Source organism: Zalophus californianus, chromosome 6 (genome assembly GCF_009762305.2).
Source record: "Zalophus californianus isolate mZalCal1 chromosome 6, mZalCal1.pri.v2, whole genome shotgun sequence".
NCBI classification, from domain to species: Eukaryota; Metazoa; Chordata; class Mammalia; order Carnivora; family Otariidae; genus Zalophus; species Zalophus californianus.
In genome coordinates this window covers 111,159,412-111,186,287 of record NC_045600.1, presented here as the reverse complement: position 1 = coordinate 111,186,287, position 26,876 = coordinate 111,159,412, and the positions used below count along the sequence as shown (strand labels likewise).

Below are 26,876 nucleotides of genomic sequence, written 5' to 3'. Positions count from 1 at the left end.
CTTTCTCTGCCTTTCCTACCATCAAATAGTCCCTTAGGGTGGAAGAGGAAAACTGTCTCACAAATCTGAAAACTGCAGTTGAAAAGAAAGGCCCAGATAGGTCCACAGAGATAGTCTCTGTGTGCTTCATAACCAAAGATATTTCTGGCGTTGAGGGCAAAAAAGCTTTCACGGTATCCCCTCTCCTAGCAACGGCCCTAAATGCAATGAAAGCTGTTTCCCATTCGAATTTCATTGGGGCCAATTTACAGCAAAATGTTGAATAAATCCTGAGCTCAACTGAGCTCTGTATTGTATTAGGAAAACAAGAGCCACTCAGTGTATTTCAGGTGAGAGGGACAAAATACAGGAATTAGGGGTTTAATAATACACACTGGAAGAACTGAAGAAACAAAGGTCACAGAATCTCCCACAGAAAAGGTCGAGAAAGCCAACACAGATCTCAGCCAAAAGATCCAAAGTTAAGAGCTTGCCTGGAAGCTACTGCAATTCGAAAGGCAGCCTGAAATCACCTTCCCACACAGGCTGCAACTGCCTCCAGAGGAATGACTTCATCGTTTACCTTCCAAGGCTCATGTGAGTGCCTGCCTGCCTTCTATTAGCTAGCCATAGGGGGAAGAGGATCCTGGGAAATGTAGTTCCTGGCATCTCTGCAGTGAGGACCTACCTTAGAAGGGGGTAGTATTGATGCCAGGATGACAGTGGCTAATCCAGTTTATATATAATCTCCTCTATTTCTCCAAGACTTCCTCCTGGAGATCCCAAACAATCTCTCCCAGTGTAGAATTGCTGTGCTCACACATCCCAGACACCAGCCCATGAACTCAACAGGCCACCTCTGCACAGCTATGTTCTGAGATGCGTGACTGTAGAGTAGATGTCCAGGGCCTATCTGGTCCTATTTCAGCCTTCTTTCTTGCTACAGTGCCTTTGCGCAGGCTTTCTATATGCAGGCCTTTAAACCTTATGGATGAAACTTTTGATAGGGAACTGGATAGTATAATGTGCAGGCTTTCTATATGCAGGCCTTTAAACCTTATGGATGAAACTTTTGATAGGGAACTGGATAGTATAGTGGCATTAGATGGCTTGAATAACAGGCAAGTCTGGTGTTTTTAGAAGATCAAGAATATGGGGCATCTGGGTGGCACAGTCAGTTGGGGATCCGACTCTTGATTTTGGCTCCAGTCATGGTCTCAGGGTTGTGGGATTGAGCCCTGCATCAGACTCTGCACTGGGTGTGGAGCCTGCTTAGGACTCTCTCTCTCCCTCTTCCTCTACCCCTCATCCCTGCTCTCTCTATATCCATATATAAAGAAGATCAAGAATAGTTTTAAGTGCTCAAGTGGAAAGGGCTCAAGCTGGGCAATACTTGCCATACTCTTTCCTTTTTGGGCACCAGCCTAGCTATTGTCATTTCCAGAGCAGAGTGTCCTGAACCACCTCCTTCCATCAAGGCAGGATATCTCTGTGAGCTGGGAGAATTCATACACAGGCCAAAGAGCAAGAAACCCCTAGGATTTCACAGATTTCTCACATGACCTCCTCTTGACTTCAGGCATTTATTCTTGGAGGACAGGAAATGCAACAGAATCGTTCAGTCATTCCAGGGGTGGGGAGCTCTGGGCGGTGAGGGCAGTGCCAGAGTTAAGTGGAGTTAAGTAGAGTTGCACCAGGGTTTAAGTTCTCTCCAAGCCTCAGTTTTTTCATTTATCACTGGGGATGACTGGTCCCTGTCCCAGAGCTAATCTGAGGATTGAATATCAATGCCCATTCAGCACTCAGTTCACTGCCTGGTGTATCATCAAGTGGCGCATACAAGTTCACTTTTTGCATTACTATCATTTCCTAGGTCTTTTGGGTCTGTCTTTGCAGAGGAGGAGGTTTTTCTGAGCATCTCTCCATAAGGAATTAAGAAGTGAAAGAGACTCCCCTTCTAGAAAAATTGCCTGTAGCTGCCTGGCATCAAGTCAGATGTGCTCACCTTTGTTTATGGAGGGGTGAGGAAGGGCAGGAAGAGAAACACCGACAGTGCCTGTGGGGTGATGGGACCCCATCTGGAGAGAGGCTGGGTTTTGACTCTGGTGGGAGACTTTGAAGCTGGGCTTGAATGTGTTGCCCCTGGACTCTTGCCGTGGTATGGAAACCAGATGGAACACAAGAGCTTGTGCTCATTACTTCAGTGTTCTCCAATGGAGAGCCTTTAACACATTTGTTTTCTTGGTTTTATTTTTTTTCCACTTTTTTATTGAGATTTAACATAATACAGTAAAGTGCACAAATCTTAAGTGTGCGGCTCAATTAATTTTTATGAATGAGAGAATTTGTGAAACCACCACCTAGGTCAACATCAAGAGTATTTCTAGTCACCAGAGGGCTCCTCTGGGCCCCTTTCCAACCACCCCACCTCCCTACCCCAGGGGTAAACACTATTCCAGCTTCTGCCACCACCGGTTAGTCTTGCCTGCTCATGAACTTTGTATAAGCAGAAGCTGTGCCTGGCAAAGTTCTTTCGTTCTACTTTTATGTCTGCGAAATTCATCCATGTTGTCACATGTGTTGGTAGCTGATTCTTCTTGATTGCTGTTTTCCATTAAATGAATATACCATAATTTATTAATTCATCCTACTGCCGATGTACAGTCAGGGGCTATTATGAATAAAGCTGCTGTGATTATTTTCATAATATCTTCTGGTGGATATTTCTGCTTGGGACGCATACCTACTGGTGGGATTACTGCGTCACAGGGCAGGCAAGTGAGTGCCTTCCGTAGGCTGTTTCCTAAAGTAGTTGGACCCATTTACTTCCTCCTCCCTCAGTTTTTGAACATATCACAAAGGAGCTTCTCCATTGGAGTATTCCCTATGGTCTTGCGGAAAAAGAGGAGCTCAACTCGTTCGGAAGTGATAAACCTCAAAGATGGGAGAAGCAGGAGCAACTTCCCAAACCTGAACAGGAGAGAGGACACCATTAGTTTTATTACCAGCTTCTGAGCATGAGTCATGGGGGCACCGGGATAAAAATAGTGAATAAATATTGTTTATTATGTGCAAAGATTGTAAAATGAGAAGTTATTTATATTAATGCTACATAGAATGTGTTAATCATATATATGATTATTATGATAATTATGATTAATTCTATGTATATTTGAATAAGAATATAAATGCCCCTCTGTAAGTCCAGTAGGATGATAGAGTAGCCATTAGTGAAAGTGTTCTGAAGTGGAAGCATAATTTTTGTGGGCAAAAGAGATATTCATCCTAAGAAAAGCAACTGCAGTTTTAAATAAGAACCATTAAAAAAAAAATTTTTTTTTTAAAGGGCTCGGTCAGTTAAGCATCTGACTCTTGATCTCAGCTCAGGTCTTAATCTCAAGGTCGTGAGTTCAAGCCCCGCCTTGCACTCCACGCTGGGTGTGCAACCTACTGAATGAATGAATGAATGAACAAATCAATCAATCCATCAATCAATCAAACAAACCATCTGCCAAGGCAAGGATCCCCAGTGCAGAGAAGGTAGATGGTGAAGCCCCAAAAGACAGATGGGAGGATCAACAGAGGTCACTGCCCAACATCAAGGAGGCCACTTCAAAGTGCGGCAGCTCCACGCTCAACTCCCACCGTGGAGGTCTGTGGGAGGCCTTCTGCCATCTCCCAGTTATCTGCAGGACTTATTTGTTTCAACCCAAGGGCTTTCTTTCTCTTGCAAGTGCCAAGTGGGTGGGACAGAGAAGTTGTGCGTCTTATGCTTGTTCCTTCCTCTCTCGTTTTTCTGAGCTAGGGAGTTTCAGGAAGAAGTAACTAGAAAGTCAAATAGAGAAATTGTTTTTCAAAGTGCAGGTATTCGTCCCCTAGTGGATCTGAAATTAAACTTAGTGGGTCACCACCAGCCACGCTCTCAGCCTCTCAGGAGCTACTGCCCCCAAACCCAGCCACAGCCGGGTTCTCATCCACGCATGTGGCTTAGCCAGGTGCATCCCTATGGGATGTTCCCCGGAGCTCCAACAAACCTGGTCATGGTCCCTCAAAACTACCTCTTCCTCTGCCTTTCCTTTTTATTTCTTGACTCCCGCTTCTCCCAAACAGCACCTCTTCTCTTGCTCCTTACATCCATCCACGTGCCAAGTCAGATGCATTCTGACTTCTGGAGGCCTCTGCAACTGTCCTCTCCCTACAGCCACTCCCAGAGAGCAGGACTCCAGGGACTCCCCTGGAGGATGGCAATGCGTGCTTCCCTCCCCGGTCATGTACTCTGGACTCACTCTAGCTCTGTGTACAACGCCCTCCCGCTCAAAAGCCTGCAGTGGCTCCCCTCTGCCTACCAAATCCCATATGGCCTTTGGCCGACATTTGAAGTCCTGGACCGGCTGGCCCCAGAACGCTATTCTAGCTTAATCGCCTACCTTCCTCTGGCAGCAATCTGTTATGCCTTCCAAACCAGGCTCCTGCCCTAGCTGTCTACGTGGATGCATAGCGAGAGATAGAGGTACCCGAACCCTCACTATCTGATGGGGGTGGTTCTCATCTGTAGTGGGGCCACTGTGGTGGGCATCCTGGGAAGGCAACAACTTTGTCTTCTGCTCATTTCTGTCCCCACCCCTGGGACCTGGCACACAGGAGATGCTGGATTTGTGCTGGTTGAATCAGACCTTTGGGCCATCTAATGAGTGACACCAAGGATGGTGTCAAAGAGGTGGGGGGGGGGGGGGAGGGTAAAGAGGTGAAGGGACAGATGGGCAGGGAGGCAGGTGCTCAGGTCACCTCACAGGCTGGCTGGGGTGGTGCGCCTTGCTGTGCTGGCTCAGCATCACTTGGGACTGGTCCTGCAAGGCCTCCACGTGCTCAGGATCCTTCAGGCCCCGAGTTTCTGGAGAGAAGCATCGGCAGTGAGCTCTTCTCCCAGACCACCCTGCCCGTCCCCAGCCACAGTCAGCCAGGGCCCTCAGGCGGAGTGAGTCCAGCCCTGCACCTCGCTCCTCCTGCTCCCCAGGGAAGAAGCCTGCACACCCCGGGTCTATGTGGGGTGGTGGAGGCAGAGGGAGAGGCAGAAGGAAATCACTGGAATTCCCATTCTTTAACCCCAACCACACTTCCGTAAGGCTTGGGCGAAGACTCAGCCACCTGGTTTGAAGAGGACCAGGGCCTTCATGCAGGCAAACTCTGTGGGGTCCACCGCCAACGCTCGGAACCGTGAGATTGTTTCCTGCAGGATGCGGCTCTCAGTGCTGGCCAGAGCCAACCGGCCCTGGGAGCTGCCGGCAGCGGGAGCCTCGGGTGCGGCCAGCAGTGGGCAGGTGTCCAGAGGCAGAGACCACTGTATGGCCCCGAGGAGGAAGAGTTCACTCCATGCCTCCTCCAGCAGGATCACCTGTGCTCAAAGAAGGAGCAAGCATGATGGTGGAGATCCAACATCTCTGGCTCAGCCTGAGCCTCTGCCACCTTCTCCAGGGCCCTAGGAAAGGAAGGACTGGCCCTGGACGCCCAGACCATCTCCTGACCTCTGCCTGACATTGAGCCAGGGGCCCAGGGCTCTGGGATTTGGTATGATCTGGCTCAGCTGCCTAGGCTCCAAGATGCTCTATGCATTCCCTCCAGAGCCTCAACTAGAACATTTAAGAAAGCCTAGAGCCATGGAAGTTGGGCAGCCTCAGGGACAGTCCCCACAAGCGTCCCAAGTTGAGTGTGCTCAGCAGACTCGGCCTGACCTCTGAGCTGCTCCATCCAAACCACTGGCCAAGGGCTCAGACCCTCAGTGTGCCTCTCTTCCTGGGTTTATCGTGACAGGTCTGCTTGCCCTTAAGAAGCTCAGAGGGAAGTCCTACAGGTAAAGAGGTTAGGTGGAAACTCGAACCCTGAAGTCAGAGGCATCTGTGCTCCTAGAGAGCCCAGAGTCTCCCACTTGCACTACTCAGGGTGTGCAGACAGCCTTGTCACATACAGAGGGACTGTAGGACCTGAAGTTTTGTCCAGGAGGAGAGAAGACCCAGGGGACCACAGGCACTGCCTTCCAATCCCTGAGTGGCCCTAGCCACCATCACCCCCGAGGTGCACAGCCCACTATCACCTATGCCCAGAGATGTGAGCGCCCCCAGTGCTCACATCCCTGAGACATGGATCCCTGACCAACACTGACTCAGAGACACGTGCATCCCAACCGTCACCATCGCTGAGCTTCGGGCACCCCCAGGCATCACCTGCCCAGGGGCTGTATGCGCTCCCAACGCAGCTGACTCAAGTGCATCTCCCGACACACACACCTGATCGCGGAAGGGCAGGTTGGAGAACACGGGCAGGTTCTTGGCCCACTTGACAGCCATGAAGAGAAGGCGAGCTGATGTCTCATGGATGCTGTCCAGGCCACAGGGTGATGAGGAGGAGTATGGGGATGAGGGAAACTCCGGATCATCGCTGGTGACATCAATATTCTCGTCGGCTGTTGGAGGAGGAAGTGGTGACATCAGCCCCCAGTCTGGGGCCGGGGCAGGGGCTGCTCAGGGCCCCAGCCGGCCTCCCACTTACCATCCTCTGGCTCCAGCTTAGCACATGTTTCGGCTGTTATAAGGCTGGCCATGAAGTGGTGGTGCCCCGGCGGCGTGAGGGCCCCAGGCCCCAGGGCTCTGGCTGCAGAAACAGGCGTGGGGCCCCGTGGGCTGGGCCCCGCCGGGGCCAGGGGGGCCCCCAGGGCCTCCAGCCGGGGCTCCGGGTCTGACTCCACGCTGGCCAGCCGGAGCTGGGCCGTGCTCCGCGGCTGGCGCTCATTCTGCACAGCTGCGGAGGCAGGAAGGGTCAGGACACCCCCCGGGCCTGGGCCCCCATCTCTAACGTCACTCGTCTCTGGGATGGGCCCCGACTCACCGTCCTGGTTCATGCCCTCCTGCAGGCACTTCTTCAGCCGGCAGGCCTGGCACTGGTTCCTGTGGGCCTTGTCCACCGGGCACATCCCCGCCCCCACCTGGCACCTGCGGGCCGAGGGCGCCCAGGGTGTCAGTGCCCCACCACCCAGGCCCTCGACCGTGGGTTTGGGACATGCTTGGCCCAGCCCCTCCGCCCCTGAGAACGTCCTCCCCCAACACACCCCGCCCAGGGTCCCTCAGGGGCGGGAGAGGCAGGGCCGTCCCAGGCGGGCCCCCCTCACCGGTAGATGAGCCTCCGCCGCACGCTCCTCTTGAAGAAGCCGCTGCAGCCGTTGCAGGCGTAGATGCCATAGTGCTTCCCGCTGCTGCTGTCCCCGCACACGCGACACTGCAGCGAGGGGCCCGCGCCTGAGGGGGGCAGGGGCCCGGCTGGGTCTCACCCCTCCCTCCCACCGGCTCAGCGAGCCCTCCCCGCCATCCCCGGCCCCGCCCACAGTTAAAGCGCCAGTCCCTCTGGTCCGGACACCCCACCCCGCGCCCCTCCCCGGGCTAGCTCCGGCCTCCACCAGCCCGCCCCCCATTCCCTCTCTGCCGGTGGCTTCAGGCTCTGCCCTCCCACAGAAGCCTCCGGGACCCCACCCCTGAGGGGCTCCGCGGCCACACCCGAAGGCTGTTTCTCTCTCCTTCGGGGTCCCATCCTGGCTCTGCCCACCCCCATGTTCCGAGGGTTCTGGGTTTGCCCGCCTGTTCCCTGACTCTTGCCCACAGCCCTTGGAGCTCCTTTCATGGTCCCTGCGACCCTCTGGTCCGCACTGCACTCCCCGAGGGCCCAGACCCCACCTCCAGGAAAGCCCTACCTGTGGGCTCCTCTCCCAGGCCCCACCTGCCCGGGGACTCCTTCCTGGGGGCAGCCACAGTCGCTGGCCCAGCTGTAGCCATGTTGGAGCTCATGCTCGGGCAGTGGGCCCGGTGCTAGTGGGTCCCAGGGCAGCCTGCACCTGCCTTGCTGAGGGAGGCGCCCTGAGTGGGCCCAGCCTTGGCCTCCCTCTTTTGACCGCTGTCCCTCTCTTGGTGCCCCTGTCTCCTGTTTCTACTTCTCCCCCTCCCTGGCCCTGGTGGTCTCCCTCACTCCCTCCCAAGTCTCTCCTCTTTGTCCTCCTGCCTCCTGTCTGTCTGTCTGTCTGTCTGAACTCAGAGCTGCCCCGACTTCCCCTCACCGCCGTGGCTCTGGCTCTAGGAGACTTCTCGCAGGGCAGTGCTGGACGCAGCTTATGATCCTCTTAATCTTTACTGTCTCCACAGGGGATCAACCAGCCACAGCGGCAGCGTCACCAAGGTGCCCCCGGAGCCCCCCCACACCCCCCGAGCTGCCCAGTGTCTCTGGTCTCTTCTGCCCTGTGCTCTCAGCGGGCTGGCCATCCAATGCCCAATCTTGAAGGGAGGTGTGGACTCCAGGTCCCCCAGGACTTTGAATCTCTTTGAGCTGCTGGGCATGTGTCTGGGAGCACAAGTTATGTCTGGGAGGTGTTGTGTGCATCCCCTGTGTGCGTGTGAGTCTCCACGTATATAGTGTTCACTGGGGCTCCAGCTTTCCACCCTCATGGTTCCCACCTGAACCCTTGATAAGGAACCACTTAGGGCCCAGGACCCTCAAATCCTGGAAGGGGGCTCCCCACACATCCAGCACAGAGGTGGTGCCCATCACACAGGGGAATGGGTCCAGTGTAGGGTTTGAGGCTGGCCGGGAGGCAGGAAGGCCTGGGGCCCAAGGTGGACAGCCTCCTTCAGGTCTGTGAGGAGCGGAAGAGGAGCTGTAGGCTCCTGGGGAGCAGGGCCTGCAGGATGGGAGGGCGTGAGGACCCAGCCCCTGAGCCTGGCTCCAGGCTCTCAGGTGGCCTCCCCTCCTTTCCCCGACTCGGCCTCACCGTCCCTGGCAGGCCGGCCTCTCCGCTGTCCCCAGACGCCGTCCTCCCAGCTCAAGCCCAGTGTGGTTGTGAGGTGAGGAGGCCAAAGGAGGAGTCTGGGCCTCCGCTGGACCAAGCCCCGGCTCCAGAGGGAGTGTGGAGAGAGCCCAGACAGAGCCAAATTTAAATCCCTGCTCCCGCTCAGGCCAGTCACACGGCCCAGCCCTGAGCCAGTGATTTAGCCTTTCTGAGCTTCAGTTTCCGTGTCTGTGAAAAGGGGTATCAAAAATTTCAGTGCCCAGTACGCAGAGCATAATACGTGGTGGGGGCTGTTATTATGATGATTTCTCTGCGGAGGTCACAGAGCAAGCCTCGGGAAACTGCCTTTCCTTTCCCTGCTCCTCTGCCCCCACCCCCACTCTCACCCCCTGCCCAGGACAGAGCCGGGTTGGTCTAGAGGCCACCACCCATCCTCAGCAGACCTGCTCACCTCTGGGGGTCGGGGGGCAGCGCCTGGCTCAGGCTTAGAGCCCAAGGGGGAGGGGGACAGTGAGAAGTTTCTGGAAGGATCATGGAGTGAAGGGGACAGAGGAGGAGGGGCGAGGCCTTTATGTAAGTGGGGTTAACCCTCATTGTGACAGGGAAGCACTACTGGGGATTTGGGAAGTCAGCTCGAGGGGCTTTGTGGGGTAATCCGCTTTCTGGGGCCTCAGAAGATCGAGGCCACCAGGCGGAGGCCCCATACCTGACCTCCCCTGCCTCTGCGCTCACCTGCACCCCTCCAGACAGGCAGCCCTCAGGGCCCTCTACTGGACATTCTCTAGCTCCATCTAACCTCCACAGCTCAGGGCATCTCCCTTGAACTTGATGCACGTGGTCCCTCCTTCCCAAAGCTTGTCTCTCCTACTTCTGGAGCATGTCTTTGCCATCTTCTTCCCCACTCTGAATGGTCATCACCTCAGGGTGCCCCAGAGCGGGCCCCATAGGATCTTTTCAGCTCTCCTTGGGGGATCTTGCACACACGCCTGGCTTCCGTGAGCCCTTGACCCCTGCCTGGGTCTGGGCCGGAGCTTCCACCCACAGACCCACCCAGAGTTCAGGTGTGGAGACCGACTCCACATGCCTCAACCAGCCCGTCCCCAGCTTGTCCATGGAGATGGTCACTGAAGCCCCCGGAATGAGGGGCCGCCCCGAGCATACGTGTGTGTGCAGGGAGGAAAGCGCCCAGGGCTGAGCTGAGGGCCTCGGACCCTGGAGGTCTGGGCCAAGGAAGAGCCGCTGGGGAAATCAGGACAGCGTGGGTCCTGGGAGCAAGGGAGGGAGAGGATTCGAGGATGGAGACATCGTCCAGGTCAAGTGTCCTCCCACGTCTTTGCATCACCAACAGTAAGAAGGAAAAAGCAAGTGCAAATACTCCCAACATCATACCCAAACCTCACAGCAAACCTCAACCCCCAGGTGAGGAAACAGAGTCTCAGAGAGGTTAAGCAAATCGCTTCAGGCCACAAAGCTGCGGAGAAGGAGAGGAGCCTGGGGGTGGAGTCAGGAGTTTCAGCCTCCTGCTTTCCCCCATGGCGCTCTTCAAGGAAGACTGAGCACCTCTTTGGCTTTAGCAGCAGAAGGTAACTGGTGCCCACGGCGAGTGAGCGCGTTGTTCCCGAGGAGAAGGGGAGCATGCCGCCCTGGGGGGCAGGAAGAAACTCCAGGGCCGGGTCTTGTCCCCAGGGTTGGATCTCAGTCCAGGTCACCTCTCTCTCCTCAGCCGATGGAAGGTTCCAGGGACTGGGTTCAGAGTTTCAGGTCAGCTGGGCGTGTGGATGACAAGGCACTTAGAGCACAGTAGCTCATTTTTAACTTGTCTTTTTTTTCCCTGATATTCTGTAGTGGCTATGTGGTACTTAGAATGGCAAAAAATAAATCCATCAGAATAAAAGACACTAACCGTGTTTGACGTGCCCGTTCTTACGCTGTTTGGACTTTATTACGTTGACCTCTCACGGGGGTCAGCCCGGCTCCTCTCTCACCCTGACCCTCTGTTCTTGGGCAAGTCAGGCCCAGCCAGAGCCTGGATGGTGCTGGATGACAGCCCAGCGGGGCTGCGGGCAGGGGCTCTCTCCCGATCTGTGACCACCAGCTGCTGGGGCAGACGCCAAAGGATTACGCAGCCCAAAGCCTTGAATCTGCTGACGAAGCTGCCAGAGGTCACCTTGTCACTAATACAGTTATTCCCCCAGGGGACAGGTCAGCAACTTCCCTGACTCCCTGGAGGCCTGGGGCAGGCAGGGCAGACGGGGAGGGGATGGATGAAAAAGCCTGCAGAACTAGACCTCCCTCCGGCAGGTAAAGCCCCCTGCCCCCGATGGTCTGGGGCCTGTCATATACTGGGTCACTGGGTCCCAGGCCTGAGAGTTGACCTGGGTATTGTCAGAGGCAGGAGGAATGGTTCTGGGATGAGGTCAGGCTGGCTGGGCTGAACACCACGGTTCCAGGAGCCTTGGGCTTCCGGTTTGGGACAAGCGTCAGTCGTGGCATTTGGTCCTGGGAACATATTTTCTGGGGCTTCTTAAAAATGCTCTTTATTGGGCGCCTGGGTGGCACAGTCGGTTGAGCATCTGCCTTCGGCTCGGGTCATGATCCCAGGGTCCTGGGATCAAGCCTCGCATCGGGCTCCCCACTCAGCGGGGAGCCTGCTTCTCCCTCTGCCTCTGCAGGCCAGTCTGCCTACTTGTGCTCTATGTCTCTGTCAAAAAAAAAAAAAAAAAAAAAAAAAAGCTCTTTATTCCCCACCCCTGGATCTTTGTGATCTTGGAGAAGGAGACCAGGATACCAAGCCCACTTCCAGGAACCTATCCCATGGAAAATTTCACCAAGATTTAATTATAGGGCTGGTCCCTGCAGCAATTTTAGTAAAACACCCACCTGTAGACAGCAGGCTACCCCCAGTATGCTCCATCCCGACAGTGGCATGCTGGAGAGCCATGGCACATGGTCGCATTTCTATATTCATTTACATGGAAATATGCCCACAGTGTTTCCACTCGAAAGCTGGCTACAAAGCAGCATGCCTGATTTCATGTGTCTCAAGGGAATTGCTGGCCAAAGATCACGGGACTCCTTTCTTCCTGGTAGGACCTAAAGTCATCAATAGTTTCTTTCTCTAGAGCAGTGTGTGGAAGGTTCAGGACTCCCAGAGGCAGATAACAGCAGGAAAGTTTCTCAACAAAGCCTCTTTCTTTTCTTTTCAAGATAACATTTAGAAATAATCAGATATTCTCCTGCAGTTTCCCCAGCCCTTGGCTTCTGAAGTCCTTCCCCCAGAATCGTTTTAAAGGTCTGAGCAGAACTTGAGAGGCTCCTTCTTCCATCCTAGGGGAGCAGACAAAAGGCAGTCTGTCCAGAACCCCTGCATCTGATCTGCAGCCCCACGCTGGGGGTGACCCCCTTCCTCCTTTGTCCCGGATGACTGGCAGTGAAGGGTATCTGTTTAACTTCTTCCCCTCTGTGCTCCCAGAGGTGGGCTTCTCCCAGGTCTAGCAGAGCTATTATTAAGATAGCACAAGCAGAAATTCTCACCCCAAACAGGAAGGTCGCTGTTGTGTTTGGATGTTTAATAATCAACATGTATTACAAGTATAAGCAGCATAAAATAAAGCTCTTTTCATTTAAAAAAAAAAGAATGGCTAATTTGAAATAAATGTTACTACTACGACTATTAACAATAATAGGAAACATTTATGAAGAAATTGTTAAACATTTCGATGTGTGAGAATGAGAAGTTTCTCCTGCCTTCGATTTTGCTCCCTCATTACCTGAGGGGAGGACTAGAATCTCAACAGAACAGGGCGTCAGGCCCGAGGCCTGCCTCATCCGAGCTCTTGCGGCCCACTGCAGCCTGGTCTTGGAGGCGCCCCTTCTCTGTCTACACCAGCTCTAGACCCTTCCACGCTGTGCTGGGGCCGCGCTGGAGGCTGGGGGAGGGCCCAGGCAGGGGGCCCCCGGTTGTGGGGAGCTCTCTGAAAACCAGTACAGAAGTATTTTAAAGTTTAACAACGGGTATAATCATACCAGAGTATTCTAGCAGACTGACCCTCCTGGTTCTAATATTTATCATCTCCTAGAAATGAAACAACCTCAAGCAGGGTTTTTCAACTTGGGCCCTATTGACATTTTGGGCCAGAAAATTCTTTGTTGTGGGGGCTGCCGTGTGCTTTGTAGGATGTTTAGCGGCCTCCCTGACCTCTCCCCACTAGATGCCAGAGGCAGCCTCTTCTCCCCAGTTGTGACAACCAAAAATGTCTCCAGACATTGCCAAAAATGTCCCCCTGAGGGGCGAAACTGTTCTTGGTTGAGAACCACTGGTCTAAGCCATGTTATTTCCTGCTCTCTTGGAGACAGTTCACCAAGTCTGTTTTTACAGATGCAGAAAGCACTGCCTAAGACAAATGTCCACGAGGAGCCCCAGGCCATCAGGCATGTAACATTATCTTTGGTATGCAGACACAGGAACTATCTGGAAGGATGCTCAAAGGGTTGACAGAGGTTTCTCTGAAGGAGAATTTTACTATTTTCTTTTCTTCTTTATATTTTTCTATGTTGTTTGAGTGTTTAATAATGGACATGTATTATAACTGTAATCAAAATAAGGCTTTTTTGTGTTTTAAAAGAGATTGGCTGGGGCAACTGGGTGGCTCCGTCTTTAAGCGTCTGCCTTCGGCTCGGGTCATGGTCCCGGGGTCCTGGGATTGAGCCCCACATCGGGCTCCCTGCCCCGTGGGAAGCCTGCTTCTCCCTCTCCCGCTCCCCCTGCTTGTGTTCCCTCTCTCGCTGTGTCTCTCTCTGTCAAATAAATAAACAAAATCTTTAAAAAAAACAAATATAAGAGATTGGTTAATTTGAAATAAATATGACCTATGATAATAATAATAACAATGGGAAATATTTATTAAGAAATCGTTATGTAGCAGCCACAGTTCTGAGTGTTGGTCGGTGAGAACTTTTTTTTTTAGATTTTATTTATTTATTTGACAGAGAGAGAGAGAGCACAAGTAGGCAGAGAGGAAGGCAGAGGGAGAGGGAGAAGCAGGCTCTACACTGAGCAGGGAGCCGGATGCAGGACTTGATCCCAGGACCCTGGGATCATGACCTGAGCTGAAGGCAGCCGCTTAATGGACTGAGCCACCCCGGCGCCCTGGTGAGAACTTATTTAATCCTCATGACACCATCAGACAGACATCATCACTATGTCCTCCCTTTACAACCAAGAACGACAGAGAGGTTTAGCGACTTGCCCAATGTCATAGAGGTAGTAGGTGACAGAGTTGGGATTCAAACCCAGGCAGAGAAGGTGGTTATGTTAGGAGAATGTATCTGCCCAAAGGTAAGGGAATAAAAAGTGGGAATATCATATTTACAAAAACCACCTTCATACATTTCGGAAAGAAAATCCCCTCTAGACACAGTCTGTCTCCAGGTGAAGTTGAAAGAAAACAGCAGATATTCTGGGCTATGGAAAGCCACTTTGAACTGACATTTCTGTTCTCAGCTTTTCTACAAGACGCAGATTCTTAGATTCAAATTGCAAAAAAAATTTATAGAGATAAGTGAAAGGATTATTCGCCAGAAAATGTCTTTGTTTTCTGTGTTTGCTTTTAATGGGCTTGCTCTGCACCAGGTATGACTGGGGATGACTTGTAGTGTGCATGTGTGAAGGTTAGGTGTGAGTATGTGTGTGGTGAGACCCTGGGCCTCCTGTGACAAAGGTAGGCTGAGATTCGCTCTATCGGCACAAAGATGCCGTCTCTGTCTGAGTCTCTTGTGGTTTAATCTCGAGATCCCAGACAACGTCGTGACAACTGCACAGGCTTCTAGAATTTGTCCAAAAAGAACTATTTAGATGAGCAGTGTTCAGATGTGAATTTGGCCCATTTGCCTTCCTGACTTTTGATATTGATGTAAGCTGTATTTTCTGACCTTACTTTTTAGCTATATTTATTAATTTGGTGAAAATGCTAAACTGAGGTCACAGATAACCAGTGCCTCCTCATAGATGAGGGATGTATTCTTTAGAATGACATTTTAGAAAATGCATACACTCCAAGCAATTCTCCCTATGATGTAACGGTATGGGAGGGGGCCCATCCTGTCAGCGGGGCTGCAGAGGTCTCTTGGATCCCCGATTGCAGCACACTCCCTCGAGTACGGGGACTTTGCATGTGCTGTTCTGGCTCCCCAGTTACCTCCCAAGGAGCCTGAAAGACCTGCTCTTTAGAATTTCTTACACAGACACCAAACTGTGATATGTCAAGATGTTGCTTTCATTCAGCATGCATTGGGAATAGCTAAGTATATATTTTAATGTAATAAATTATGGCACATTTCCAAGACGGCTGTTCTTCTGCCATTGGAAGGAGTTATATGGAAAATGTCATGATGAAGGAGCAAAAGACGCTATACTTGCAGACACACTAGCACTTGTACACAAAAGCAAAGTAGTTTGGCTAAGTCAGGGGCACTCTGGTTGATATCAAATTTAACCTATTTACATTTATTATTATCTTTAGTGTAACATACCACTGAATAGAAATTGGCATTATTTTACTGATCTTTTATGTTGTCATACTGTTTCTTCGGCATCTTTATTTATTTATCTGACAGTCTGTTTCCAGGAGGTAATTTCTAATTAGTTAAGGCTGTGATCTATCATTTTATTCCCAGACCCGATTTTAAGGTGAGATTCTTGACTAAGGACATTGAAATTTAAAAGAACTTTCCCGGGGGCGCCGGGGTGGCTCAGTCGGTTAAGCGTCTGCCTTCGGATCAGGTCATAAACCCAGGGTCCTGGGATCTAGTCCCGAGTCGGGCTCCTTGTTCAGCGGGGAGGCTGCTTCTCCCTCTCCCTCCGTCTGCCGCCTTCCCTGCTTGTGCTCTCTCCCTCTCAAATAAATAAATAAAATCTTTTTTTAAAAAAGTTAAAAAAATGTAATAAAATAACTTTTTCAGAAATCTGAACTTATTTCAAAAATAGAATGTTAAAAAACAAATACGTTAAAGACTTGTTTTACATTTAGCTTGCTATGACAATGGTATTGTGCTTATGCTTAATGAAAAAGAATCCTGGTCTGTTAGAGACATATCCTAAAGTATTTACTGGTGAAGTAATTCAACGTCTTGGATTCGCTTTTTAAAAATGACAGCACAAAAATTTTGTTTAATAAATGAGTGACCAGAAGGAGGAGGTATATGAAGGCAGAACGACTAAAGCTGGCGTTGGCCGATGTGGGAGATGGGTCCATGGTATTTCATTGAACTATTATCTCTATAATTTTGTTTGTGATTGAAGTTTTATATAATAAAATGTTAATTTAAAAACATATATACATATTTTCAACATGAAAAATGAAACAAAAAATTGTGGTCATTGACTTTGGACATACCCTCTAGCCTAAATCTTCTTTTTCTCCCTTTGCTTCTACCACCTACACCCTAAATCTGTCTTCACTAACCATTTTGATCTTGCTATGGAGTTTTTGAGGAGCTAAGTTGAAGAGGGTGAGGCGTTAGTGGAAAATTCCAGGTGCTGGCTTTGGATGGGGTTGGCTAGCGCACTCATCAGTGCCCCCTCCTGGAAGAAGAAAAAGGCAGCGGTGCCCTTGAGCTTTCTAAGAGTGCCTGGCTTAAAAAAAAAAAAAATTATGGTGCTATTTTGGTGACTTATTTATTTATTTATTTATTTATTAAAATCCTCCCCAGCATCATTAAGGTATGATTGACCTATAACATCGTGTAAGTTTAAGGTGTACAATGTGCCGATTTGATACACACATGTATTATGAAATGTTACCCCAGTAGGGTTAGCAAAGGCTTCACCGCCTCACATAACGAGCACCACTTTTCTGTGATGAGAACATTTGAGATCTTTTCTCTTAGCAACTTTCCAGTATACAGTATGGTACTGTTCACTCTAGTCACCATGCTGTGCCCTCGATCCCCAGGACTTATTCATCCTATAACTGGAAGTTTGTACCCTTTGGCCAACATCTCCGCTTTCCCTCTCCCTCTAGCTCGCTCTTTCTCTCACTTCCAGATGCGGCCCCAATGCCTCTCCTCAGACCAGGCTCTCTAACGTTGCTCCCCACACCCCAGAGTCACGATCAGAAACTCCTATTCATCTACTTGTTTTGTTGTTAGTGTCTATCTTGTCCAACTAGAACATAAGCTTTATGAGACCAGAGATCTCGTCTCTCGTGTTTAAGGGCTTGACACACGGAACCAGCCTGATCTGCTGGACGGCTGACTGAAAGCGTAACTGAGAGCTTCCCCTACTTCCCGGCAGTTCGGGGCTCCTTTCTCTGACCCTCTGCTCTTGCCTCTGCTAGAATACTCCCACTGCATCAGACCCCTCTGCTCCTGGGCCAGAGCCTGGCATGGAGGACGCTCCCCCACGCCTTCCTGCCGCTGTCACCCCCAAGGCCAATGTTGCCATTGACACTGTCACTGGAGGTTTAAAACATTTACTGGAAATCAACTTAGAGATTCTCTTGGGAAGAGACATGTAAAAATGAAGAGCTGCTAATAATCATGATAAGAAGAGAATGTGTTTTAATAAAAGGGCCTTGTCTGGCCAGAACAGGAAACTGGTCAGATAAACTACCTCCGAATGGAAGGACATCTTCCCAGGGATCCTTCCCCGGCCTTTCCCCCGATGTTTCCTCATCGATTCACCAGGGAAGCAGCCCCTGGTGTGGGACCCTGGTTTTCAAGGTGTGCTGAGCCAAGGGGCTGGCATTTTAACCAGAACACCTTCGCATTTGGGTTTTATAATTGGTAGAATTTAGTTTGAAGAAGGGTTTCCTCTGCCTAAAAAGTGGTCAGAGGACTGCAGGAGCCTGGGGTAAGATACTCCACGTATTAGCTGTGTGACCTCAGACAAGCCTCTTAACCTCTCTGGGCTGCTACAATAAAGAAATAGTGGCGCTAATAAACCTTACCTGTTTGAAGACAGGAAATGGAATTAGAGGACTTCTCAAGTTGTCTCCGGGATCTAAGATCCTCGATGGTGCTGGTAGCACTAGTCAGAGTATTAGAGGTAGCCCGATGTACTTGCAATAACTGGCAAGGCCACAAGATGTAGGTGTTACTCCATGAGAAAAGCTTTGCCTGCTCCGTGGACGGTTTCACTCTCCAAGTTCTAGCATGAGAGATTGGGGAATTTCTTCTTTGCAATTACAGAAAAGAAAAAGAAAAACCTTCAGTACTCTCAACATCAGGCAGAGGATTTAAAATCTTTTAGTGACGAATCCCGGCAAAGTTACCCAGTGTGTAATGCACAGCTGTGTTTTTCTACCAGAGCATCAAAGAAGAGTTTATGTGATGGAGCAATTAGTGGGAATTTGGTTTCTCTGTATTTTAGAGGCGATTGCCTCAAGGGCCGGATTACCAGGGGTGGGGTGGGGTGGGCATTGAGCGGGAAGGACATTTTCTGTATTAGGACTTGGTCAGGAACCTCTGGCGTGTCATACTGTATTGGTAGGAGAGAAAAGGGATGAAAGCAACGGGATCAGGCACAAACACAGCTCCGTCCAAGAGATCTTGTCCTACTCAGCAGACGCTAGGGGCGGAGGCCGGATGATACAGAGGAGACTAGGATGTTGACTGCTTGCTGCCATGGAGACAGGGAAGCTGGAAAGGGGTCCGGAGCAGGTTGTGCAGAAGGGGATGACTGAGATCACCGGGGGGGGGGGGGGGGGGGGGGGGGGGGGGGGGGGGGGGGGGGGGGGGGGGGGGGGGGGGGTGGGGGGGGGGGGGGGGGGGGCGGGGAGTCTGAGTGATGAGGAAGAGCGGGATGCCCTGAGCCTGGGAGCCAGAGAACTTTCTGGACATAGACCTGCCTACTGCTTCCCCCAGAGTTTGGTCATCACCAGAATAAATGAGCTGAACGTTCCCGAATCCGTGCTGGACCAACCTGTCGGGCGCCTGCCTGCTTGTGGAGGAGCCCTGGTGACCTTCATGAAGACACCTGGGCGGGTGATGACCAGCCTTTGGCCACTTTGACTGCTCTCCTGCGCTCTTGCCAGGGGGCCCAGGAGCGTGGGGCCCTGCCTGGGGGGTGACCAGTGAGGCAGCACCCGGAAAGCTATTTGGAATCATCCGATGCTTCGGGCTACTGGTTACTGCAGTATTGCTTGCGCTCAAGTAATGTCCAGACAGCTTTTAAAGGGAAATCATTGTTTCACTAACCTCCAAGGTCGATTAAATAACTTCATGTTTAATTATAATGTTACAAACATCGAACTAAGTAGAAGGATCAAACTCTGCTAAGGAAGTGAAAACTCTCCTGCAAGCAAACGGAATTAAGAGGAACAACATGGACAGACCAGAGAATGCTCTGTTGAAAGTCAGCTGCCCCTCAGGGCCTAGAAATAGGAATCGAGCGTAGGGTGCAGGTTTTTCTGGGTTCGGCGAGGGAGGACCAGCAACTCTCCACTTTACTGCAGCTCTTTTGTCTTAAACAGCAAGTCTGTGATATAATCTGGCGTTTGCTTTGCGGGCATCCACTTTTTAATACTAAATCTGATTCCATATTAACTCCACTCATGACAATTAAAGCAATACCACCTGCTCTCAGTGATGTGGGGAACAGAGGCAAAAGAAAAATTGAATTTCCTTACTACCTACAGCCCACTGACAAGTCCTTGAAACAGGCAGAGGGACCTTCCTCTAGGAACTCAGCTGCCTCAATGTTGACACTTTGCTAAGGGCAAAAGGCCATCTTAGCCCGACCCCCAGGATCCTGTAAGTCTACTTTAACATATAAAAATTCCTTTGGAAACTTCCTTTATCTCTACCCCCAAGATACGTGTTGGCAGTCATCCTCCAAGCATATGACCCACCGATACACATCTGAAGGCTCTCATGACTCAGGTTTTACTAGACGGTAATAAATGACTTTTTCCCAACAAAGCTAGCTGCTCAAGGACCTGGAAACCTTGCTTCCAAAATTCCTTAGAGACTTACGCTGTCTCTAACCCCCTCCCAACTTGAAAGTATATAATGGGCCACTCCTCATGAGCCCAGTGCGGCTCTTTCTGCCCACGGCTCCTATCCCCGAGCTTTAATAAAACCACCTTTTTGCACCCAAGACGTCTCAAGAATTCTTTCTTGGCCATCAGCTCCGAACCCCAACATCTTTCCTACATCACCAGTGCCAGTCCCAGTGGTGGTTCTGGGCTGTAAGGAAGTCAACCAGATAATGGAGTATATGTACATACCTATTTTTAAAGGATTATCATTAATGTATGAAAACACAAAATGAAAAATTACTATTTAAAACACTCCTGAGGGCACCTGGGTGGCTCAGTTGGTTAAGCGACTGCCTTCGGCTCAGGTCATGATCCTGGAGTCCCGGGATCGAGTCCCACATCGGGCTCCCTACTCGGCGGGGAGTCTGCTTCTCCCTCTGACCCTGCCCCCTCTCATGCTCTCTCTCTCTCTCTCATTCTCTCTCAAATAAATAAATCAAATCTTAAAAGAAAAAAGAAGAAAACACTCCTGAAAAAAAAAAAAACCCACCATTTCATTAAGTTCTCTCCCCAGGATGAATTCCCAGTCACAGATTGATTGATTGATTGATTGATTGATTTGACAGAGAGAGAGATATAGTGAGAGAGGGAACACAAGCAGGGTGTGGGATTGAGCCCCACATCGGGCTCCCTGCTGCGCGGGGAGCCGGCTTCTCCCTCTGCCTCTGGCCCTGCTCCTGCTCGTTCTCTCGCTCAAATAAATAAATGAATAAATCTTAAAAAAATAAAATTGTACCTCCTGATGAGGGAGCAGAAGGCAAGCCGAGGGCAAAGCACAAGCTGACACCCCACAACACCCCGCTCCCAGGTGGGACTTGTGTGACATTCCTCAGGCACCCCTGACTGCCCTAAAGCTCAGGGAAGGGAAAAACAAATGGTTAACTAATAAAGATCACAGTCCTGCAAGACAGGAGTCTTCCTCAGGTTACCAAAGTCTTAGTGATTTACAAGGAAAAGCATTCTTATCGATAGCCTAACTTTCAGAAACCCATAACTCAATTTCCTGGAGCCCTAACATCACCCTCCTCTCGAAAAGTGATATGGGAAACAGAGGCAGAAGGGAATGTAAACAAAGTTAAATTTCTTTTTTTTCTTAAAGATTTTTTTTAAGATTTTATTTATTTATTTGAGAGAGAGAGAATGAGAGACAGAGAGCACGAGAGGGAAGAGGGTCAGAGGGAGAAGCAGACTCCCCGCTGAGCAGGGAGCCCGATGTGGGACTCGATCCCGGGACTCCAGGATCATGACCTGAGCCGAAGGCAGTCGCTTAACCAACTGAGCCACCCAGGCACCCAATAAATTCCTTTAAAGATTTTATGTATTTATTTATTTATTTGAGAGAGAGAGCCCACTCACAGGAGTTGGGGGGAGGGGCAGAGGGAGAAGGAGAAGCAGATTCCCCGCTGAGCAGGGAGTCTGACCCCTGTGCTTGATCCCCGGACTCCAGGATCATGACCTGAGCCGAAGGCAGACACTTAATGGACTAAGCCAGCCAGACGCCCCCCAAACTTGAATTTCTTTATGACCTGCAGCCCATTGACAAGGACCTGAGATGGGTAGAGTATAACATTCCTCCAGGAAGCTCCCAGCTGTGTTAATGTTCATCCCTTACTAGAAGGAAAAACAACCCTAGCTTAATGATAGCAAGGCCTCCAGTATCCTGAGAGTCTTCTTTAGCATATTAAAGTCCTTTTGGACACCTCGATTTTTCTTAAGAGACCTGGCAGCTTTCTCTTCTTCTTGCATGCTCTTCCTTCTCCTCCATGTTTGAGAAGCCCACGCTATAAGGAGAGACCACACGAAGAAGCCATGTGGGGAGGGAGAGGCCCCGAGAATACATGGGTGAGAAGCAGTGAATCCAGCCAACAGACAACTGAGGCTCCAGATGCAGGACCCGAGGCAAGCCATCCCTGCCCTGTGAGCTGAGCCTTCAGAGCTAAGCGTGAAGAGCCATCTGGGATGATCCAGCCCCCGGGGACATCACGTGGAGAAGAAAGGAGCTGTTCTCGGTGTGCCCTGATTGAATTCCTGACCCATAGAATTGTAAGAAATAGGAAAAGAGTGGTTTTAAGCTGTTGAGTTTTGGGGGAGTCTGTTTTTCAGCAACTGATAAGACAAACAGGGTCATCACCTGAGACTCTAAACTGGCTGTGAGGGGGCCCTGAGTCGGAGCTCAGGGGAACCACAGGGCAAAGATGACAGCAAAAGGTAGACAGCAGGCCCATCCAGGACTCAGGGCGGGTGAGAGGAGAGACTGACAGGGTATCAAGTTCAGGCGGATTTGATCCTTTGCGCCTCGCTGCTCTCACCCCTCTCTCCCTGGCCAGCCTCCAGACGGGATTGACTCTGCCTTTCTCAGAACACTTGTGAAAGCAGGGCAGACAGAGAAGGACAGGGGGTTCCTTGACGTGTTTTCCCTGGAGGCAACGGTGCGTGTGTGTCTGTGGGTAAGTATCAGAGAAGTGGGCTGCCCATTGTCCTTGGGCTCTCCACCTCCAGCCCGAGAACCCTTGTGAAGCCACCATCATCAGCATCTGTAACGTGGACCACAAGCTCGAGGAATATGTTCTGGCCCAAGTTTAGTTTTAAAGGGAATTTTTGTCTTATGCATGGATTTCTGCAATTCTTGCGGAGGGGGTAGTACCATGCGGAGGAACAGACACAAGACCCGGGTTCGAATTCTTTGGCTACCAGGAATGTGTGATTGTGAGTAAATTTCCTAATCTGGTGAGACTTGGCTTTCCCAGCTGTAAAACAGAGAGAATAGTACCCAGCTGTCAAGGTGGCTCCACGTATTAAATAATGCTGCCCAGAGGAGGCTAAGTGTGAGTTCCCTAACTGCCTGGTTAGGAAGATCTGTACGGCAACACCCATGACAGCTATTAGAAAACAGCCAAATTTGATGTCCATTTATTTGCCACTCATGTCAGAAGACTGGCTCATCCACTCCATCTGGCTCCTTTGGGGGTCTCCCTATCTGCAAATGGACAGCAATTTGTAAAGTCCACAGGACTCATATGTCTCCAGTACCCAAAGTGGTGCTCAGCACACAGTGTGTGCTCAAGAAATACTTGTGGTTTATTTTTTAAAATACTATTTATTTATTTATTTGAGAGAGAGAGGAAGAGCATGAGCAGAGGGAAGGAGAAGCAGATTCCCACTGAGCAGGGAGCCCAAGGCGGGGCTCGATCCCAGGACCCCGAGATCATGACCTGAGCCGAAAGCAGACGCTCAACCGACTGAGCCACCCAGGCGCCCCAAGAAATACTTGTTGAATAAAGGGAGATGGATGGCCTGAACCCATTTGAAGGAGTAGCTCTTCGACAGGCCAAGGACGAACAGAGGCTGTGGTGTTTGACCTTCGATCGCTCCTGTCCAGAAGTCAGTGCTCACTAAGGGCAGACATCATTGGTGGCCTCATCCATGTTTGTCCCCTCCTGTGTCTCTGCTCACAGAATCCCAACTGTGCCCAGAGCAACTGTGAGTCCAGCACCCGGTGGTGGATCCTAATTGGTTCACACTAATCATGACAATCCTTTCTCTGTCTTCCCAGTTTCCTTTGTAGGTAGGAACGGCCATGGAGCCCATTTTGGCCAATGAGATCTAAGTGGAAGCCTGTTGGGTATGGGAGGGTTTCTGGGAAAATGCTGCTAGCTTAGTACACGGAGGCCAATGCACCTGCAACTGTCCTTCCTCCTTCTTCCCCTGAAGATGGATGTGATAGCTGGAGCAGGAGAAGCTGTCTTGTAACCATGAGGAAGAGGCCAAGAGGATGGCAAAGAAGCTGGCCCCGAAACTGCTGAGTCACTAACGAACGCCAGCCAGACTTCTTGTTGTAAAAGAAAAATAAATCCCCGAGTCGGGATAGTCAGCTTTCTTTTGCATGCGGCCAACGGATGCCTGAATGATACACAGGTTGTCTGTTTTTTTCTGTTTGAAAAAACTGAATCACGTATGACACATGAGTACAGGCTTAAAAGAGTTTCAGAGCCTCTACGTTTCCTTGATTGAAGGGGTAAACTGGTGGATTAAGTCCAAGAATCTGAATTTTAAAGACTTTTATATCAGTGGTCATGTGCTCAACTTTTCAATAAAAGAAGAAAACCTGCAACTTTCTTAGTGTTGAATGCCTCATTTTCAAAGCAGCAGTTTCACCCTGGTGCTTGCTAGAAATACAGACTCTCAGGTCCCACCCAGCATTCACTGACTCAGAATCTTAAATTTAACAAGATCCCAGGTAATTCAAACACACATTAAAGAGTGAGAAACACCCTTCTCGGTGGTCCTCGGTGGTTCTCGGTCCTGGCTAGAATTTCTTGGGAAGGCTTTAAAACCACCAGTGCCTGGTCCCCACCCCAAACGACTGGAATATCTGGGAGTGAGGTCCCCACATCATTTAAACAAACAAAAAGTCCCAGTTGATTTCATTACACACCGAGGCTTCAAGAAAACCCAAGACAGCCCCTGCCACTGGATAGCCATGCCTTTGGTCAGGTTACTTATTCTTTGAATCCCAATTTATTTATCCACAAAATGGTCACAAAATGAAGTGCTTGCCTCATAAGTGTTGCTGTGAAGATTAAGTTGAATTATGTAAAGGACCTGGATAATGCTTGGCACAAAGCAGGTGCTCAATAAATTGGGGTTTCCCAGCCTTAGTGATGATAACGATCACCTGGGCACGGGCTCGCCATGCAGACCGCTGGCTCGCCTCTGGGGGAGGCACACAGCTGCGGTGCGGAGGGCTGAATGAGCACTCCAGGTGATTCTTATCGTTAAACAAAAAAAATTTTTAAGGGGGTTCCACGTGGGCCTTGAACTCACGACCTTTAGATTAGACCTGAGCTGAAATCAAGAGTTGGACGCTTAACCGACTGAGCCACTGAGGTGCCCCAATCATTAGACAAATGTGAAAAATTGTTGCCGAAATCTGAGTTCTTCTCCTTATCCTCTTTTCTTTATCTGCACCCCCTTTTTACTTTAGAAAATTTCAAACCTCGGAAAAGTATAGTGTAATGAACACCACATGCCGTTCACTAATACCAAAGGACATTTTACTTTATTTGCACGTATTCTCTCTCTCCACACGTGTGCACGCACAAATTTTACTGACCTACATGAAAGTGCATTGCAGACGTTGTGACCTTCATCCCTAAATACTGCAGCAGGCATGTACTCCTGCTTGACCAAACGCTACCATCACATCCAAGAAGTTTTACGTGGATTCAACTGCATCATCTTAAGTACAGTCCATATTTCAAATTTCCTATGCTGATTACTCTTTCTGTTGAAATGTCTTTTCCCATTGTTAAGCGTCTCTATTACAGGAAGCATGTCTGACTCCCTGTCCCTTCTCTTTGCGGATGTGCTGGAGGTGTCCAAGTTTCTTGTCTGTCCCTGGCTGACTCTGAGATATCTGGAGATGGTTGAAGACAGTTTCCTCTCCAGATCCCTCCCACCCCCATCCTGGCCACCATCCTCTGGACTCTTTCCTGATGGTGGATGAACTTGTATGATGTGTGGTGCCTAAAATTGGGAGACAGAGGGTTCCAGCTTGGGTCTGACCCCTAGAACAGAATAGGCTTGCTGTCTCTCTCTCGGGGGCAGCTGTGTATCTTCAAATGTAGCCTACGATCATATCAGTCATAGGGAGCCTGAGTAAGCTACACAGTGTTGCACTTTTTCACCAACAGCTAAGCACGCCATTCCGTGCTTGTGCAATTATGTTCATTGATCAGAATTGATGTGGAGAAAGAGACTGAACTAATAGATGCTGGGACCATGGAACATGCCAGGCCCCGCAGAGATGGAGCTGGGAGAGACACAGGCCTGTCTCGATGGACAGCCAACTGTAGAATCCTTGAGCCACCAAGGCTTCGCTGGAGACTCTGCGTCTCAATGCTCTGTTTCCAGAAGGGGATAACATTATAGTTTCCTAGGTCTGCTATGAAGATTTGGTAAGAACGCTCAGCCCTGGGATTTGGGTGTTGAAGACAGAATGGACTTTGGGGGTCCTGAGAATGTTCCAGTGTTGGCTGCACGGTGCTGTGGATGTACTAAACACCACTGCACTGTACACTTCAAAATGGTTAAAATAGTGAATTTTAGGTTAAGTGAGTTTTACCAGAATCAAAAAGAAACGAGACTGTGTGGAGATTTTCCGGGCAGGTAAGGTAGGTGGGAGGGCCGGGAAGCCCATTGTAGGCACAATAATGAGTTTCTGAGAGTTACTGATGGAACACTGCGCGGGGCGGAGTCAAGGACAGACTCCACCCGAGACCGTCTCCAGTGCAGGATGGCTTTCAATGGGCACGAGGACCTAAGTCATACCTCACTTTATTAGGCACCAAGAGAGCCTGAAAGATTTTGTCAAACACTTGGCTAAACTCAAGACCAAGGTGAAACGGGCCCAAGGGGAGTTGGAAGAAGTTTTATTCAGTTGAAGAGACTGGGGCCACACTGAATGGGCGCACATGGGTCCCAACTTTCCTGCCTCCTGGGGGAGGTTTAAGGAAATATCTGTAAGAGTGCATTCCTGGGGGCGGTACGCAGACCTGAACAGCTTATCTTAAGCTCCTCAGGTGATTCTAACATACAGCCCAGGTTGAGGACCTGGTAAAGCTAAAGCAGCCTAATGGCTAATGTCCTTCCTAGGGAAGGTGTTCTGCGTTCTCCAAGTGGCCCCGCGTTGTGCAGAGCGCTCAGAACCAGTCTCACAAGCCAACCGAAACTCTAAAGGGCTCAGTTCTTTTTAGAGGGGGCCGCTTGAAGCAACGTGAGTAGAAATGAAATAAGGCCCAAGAAAGCACAGACGTGTTAACAAAGCGGATCATTTAACCAGTTTATTGTATTTTTACAATCATAAAAATAAATTAGTCATACACAAAAATAGTTGTCATTTTTGCTGAAGAGAAAACAGACTGCATTTACTCACAGAATTCACCTTCTACCCCCACCCGACCTGCTTAAACAATAATTTAACGCTCTAAGGGTGACATGGAGGCAGTGGAGTGTTTAGTGGGTTCCTTGCTCCTGGC

General features: G+C 50.2%; 1 protein-coding gene across 1 annotated transcript; it reads right to left on the bottom strand.

Annotated features, from left to right (window-relative positions):
• Nucleotides 1-1,652: 1,652 nt before the first annotated feature.
• NR2E3 (nuclear receptor subfamily 2 group E member 3) lies at nt 1,653-26,038 on the bottom strand. Its single transcript, XM_035728068.1, has 10 exons — nt 25,964-26,038; nt 18,105-18,278; nt 17,749-17,869; nt 7,139-7,265; nt 6,859-6,962; nt 6,523-6,771; nt 6,261-6,436; nt 5,125-5,371; nt 4,765-4,870; nt 1,653-2,949 (listed from the first exon to the last, which is right to left on the bottom strand). Exons 1-10 carry the CDS (start codon nt 26,036-26,038, stop codon nt 2,817-2,819), a joined length of 1,512 nt encoding a protein of 503 aa, XP_035583961.1. The 3' UTR covers nt 1,653-2,816.
• Nucleotides 26,039-26,876: the final 838 nt, after the last annotated feature.

Coding starts and splice junctions, on each gene's coding strand:
- NR2E3 (XM_035728068.1), bottom strand. CDS start 26,038: ATGGGCTTCCCGGCCCTCCCACCTACCTTACCTGCCCGGAAAATCTCC. Junction 6,963..7,138: donor CGGCGGAGGCTCATCTACCG/GTGAGGGGGGCC, acceptor CTCGGCCCGCAG/GTGCCAGGTGGGGGCGGGGA. Junction 6,772..6,858: donor GGAGGGCATGAACCAGGACG/GTGAGTCGGGGC, acceptor CTGCCTCCGCAG/CTGTGCAGAATGAGCGCCAG.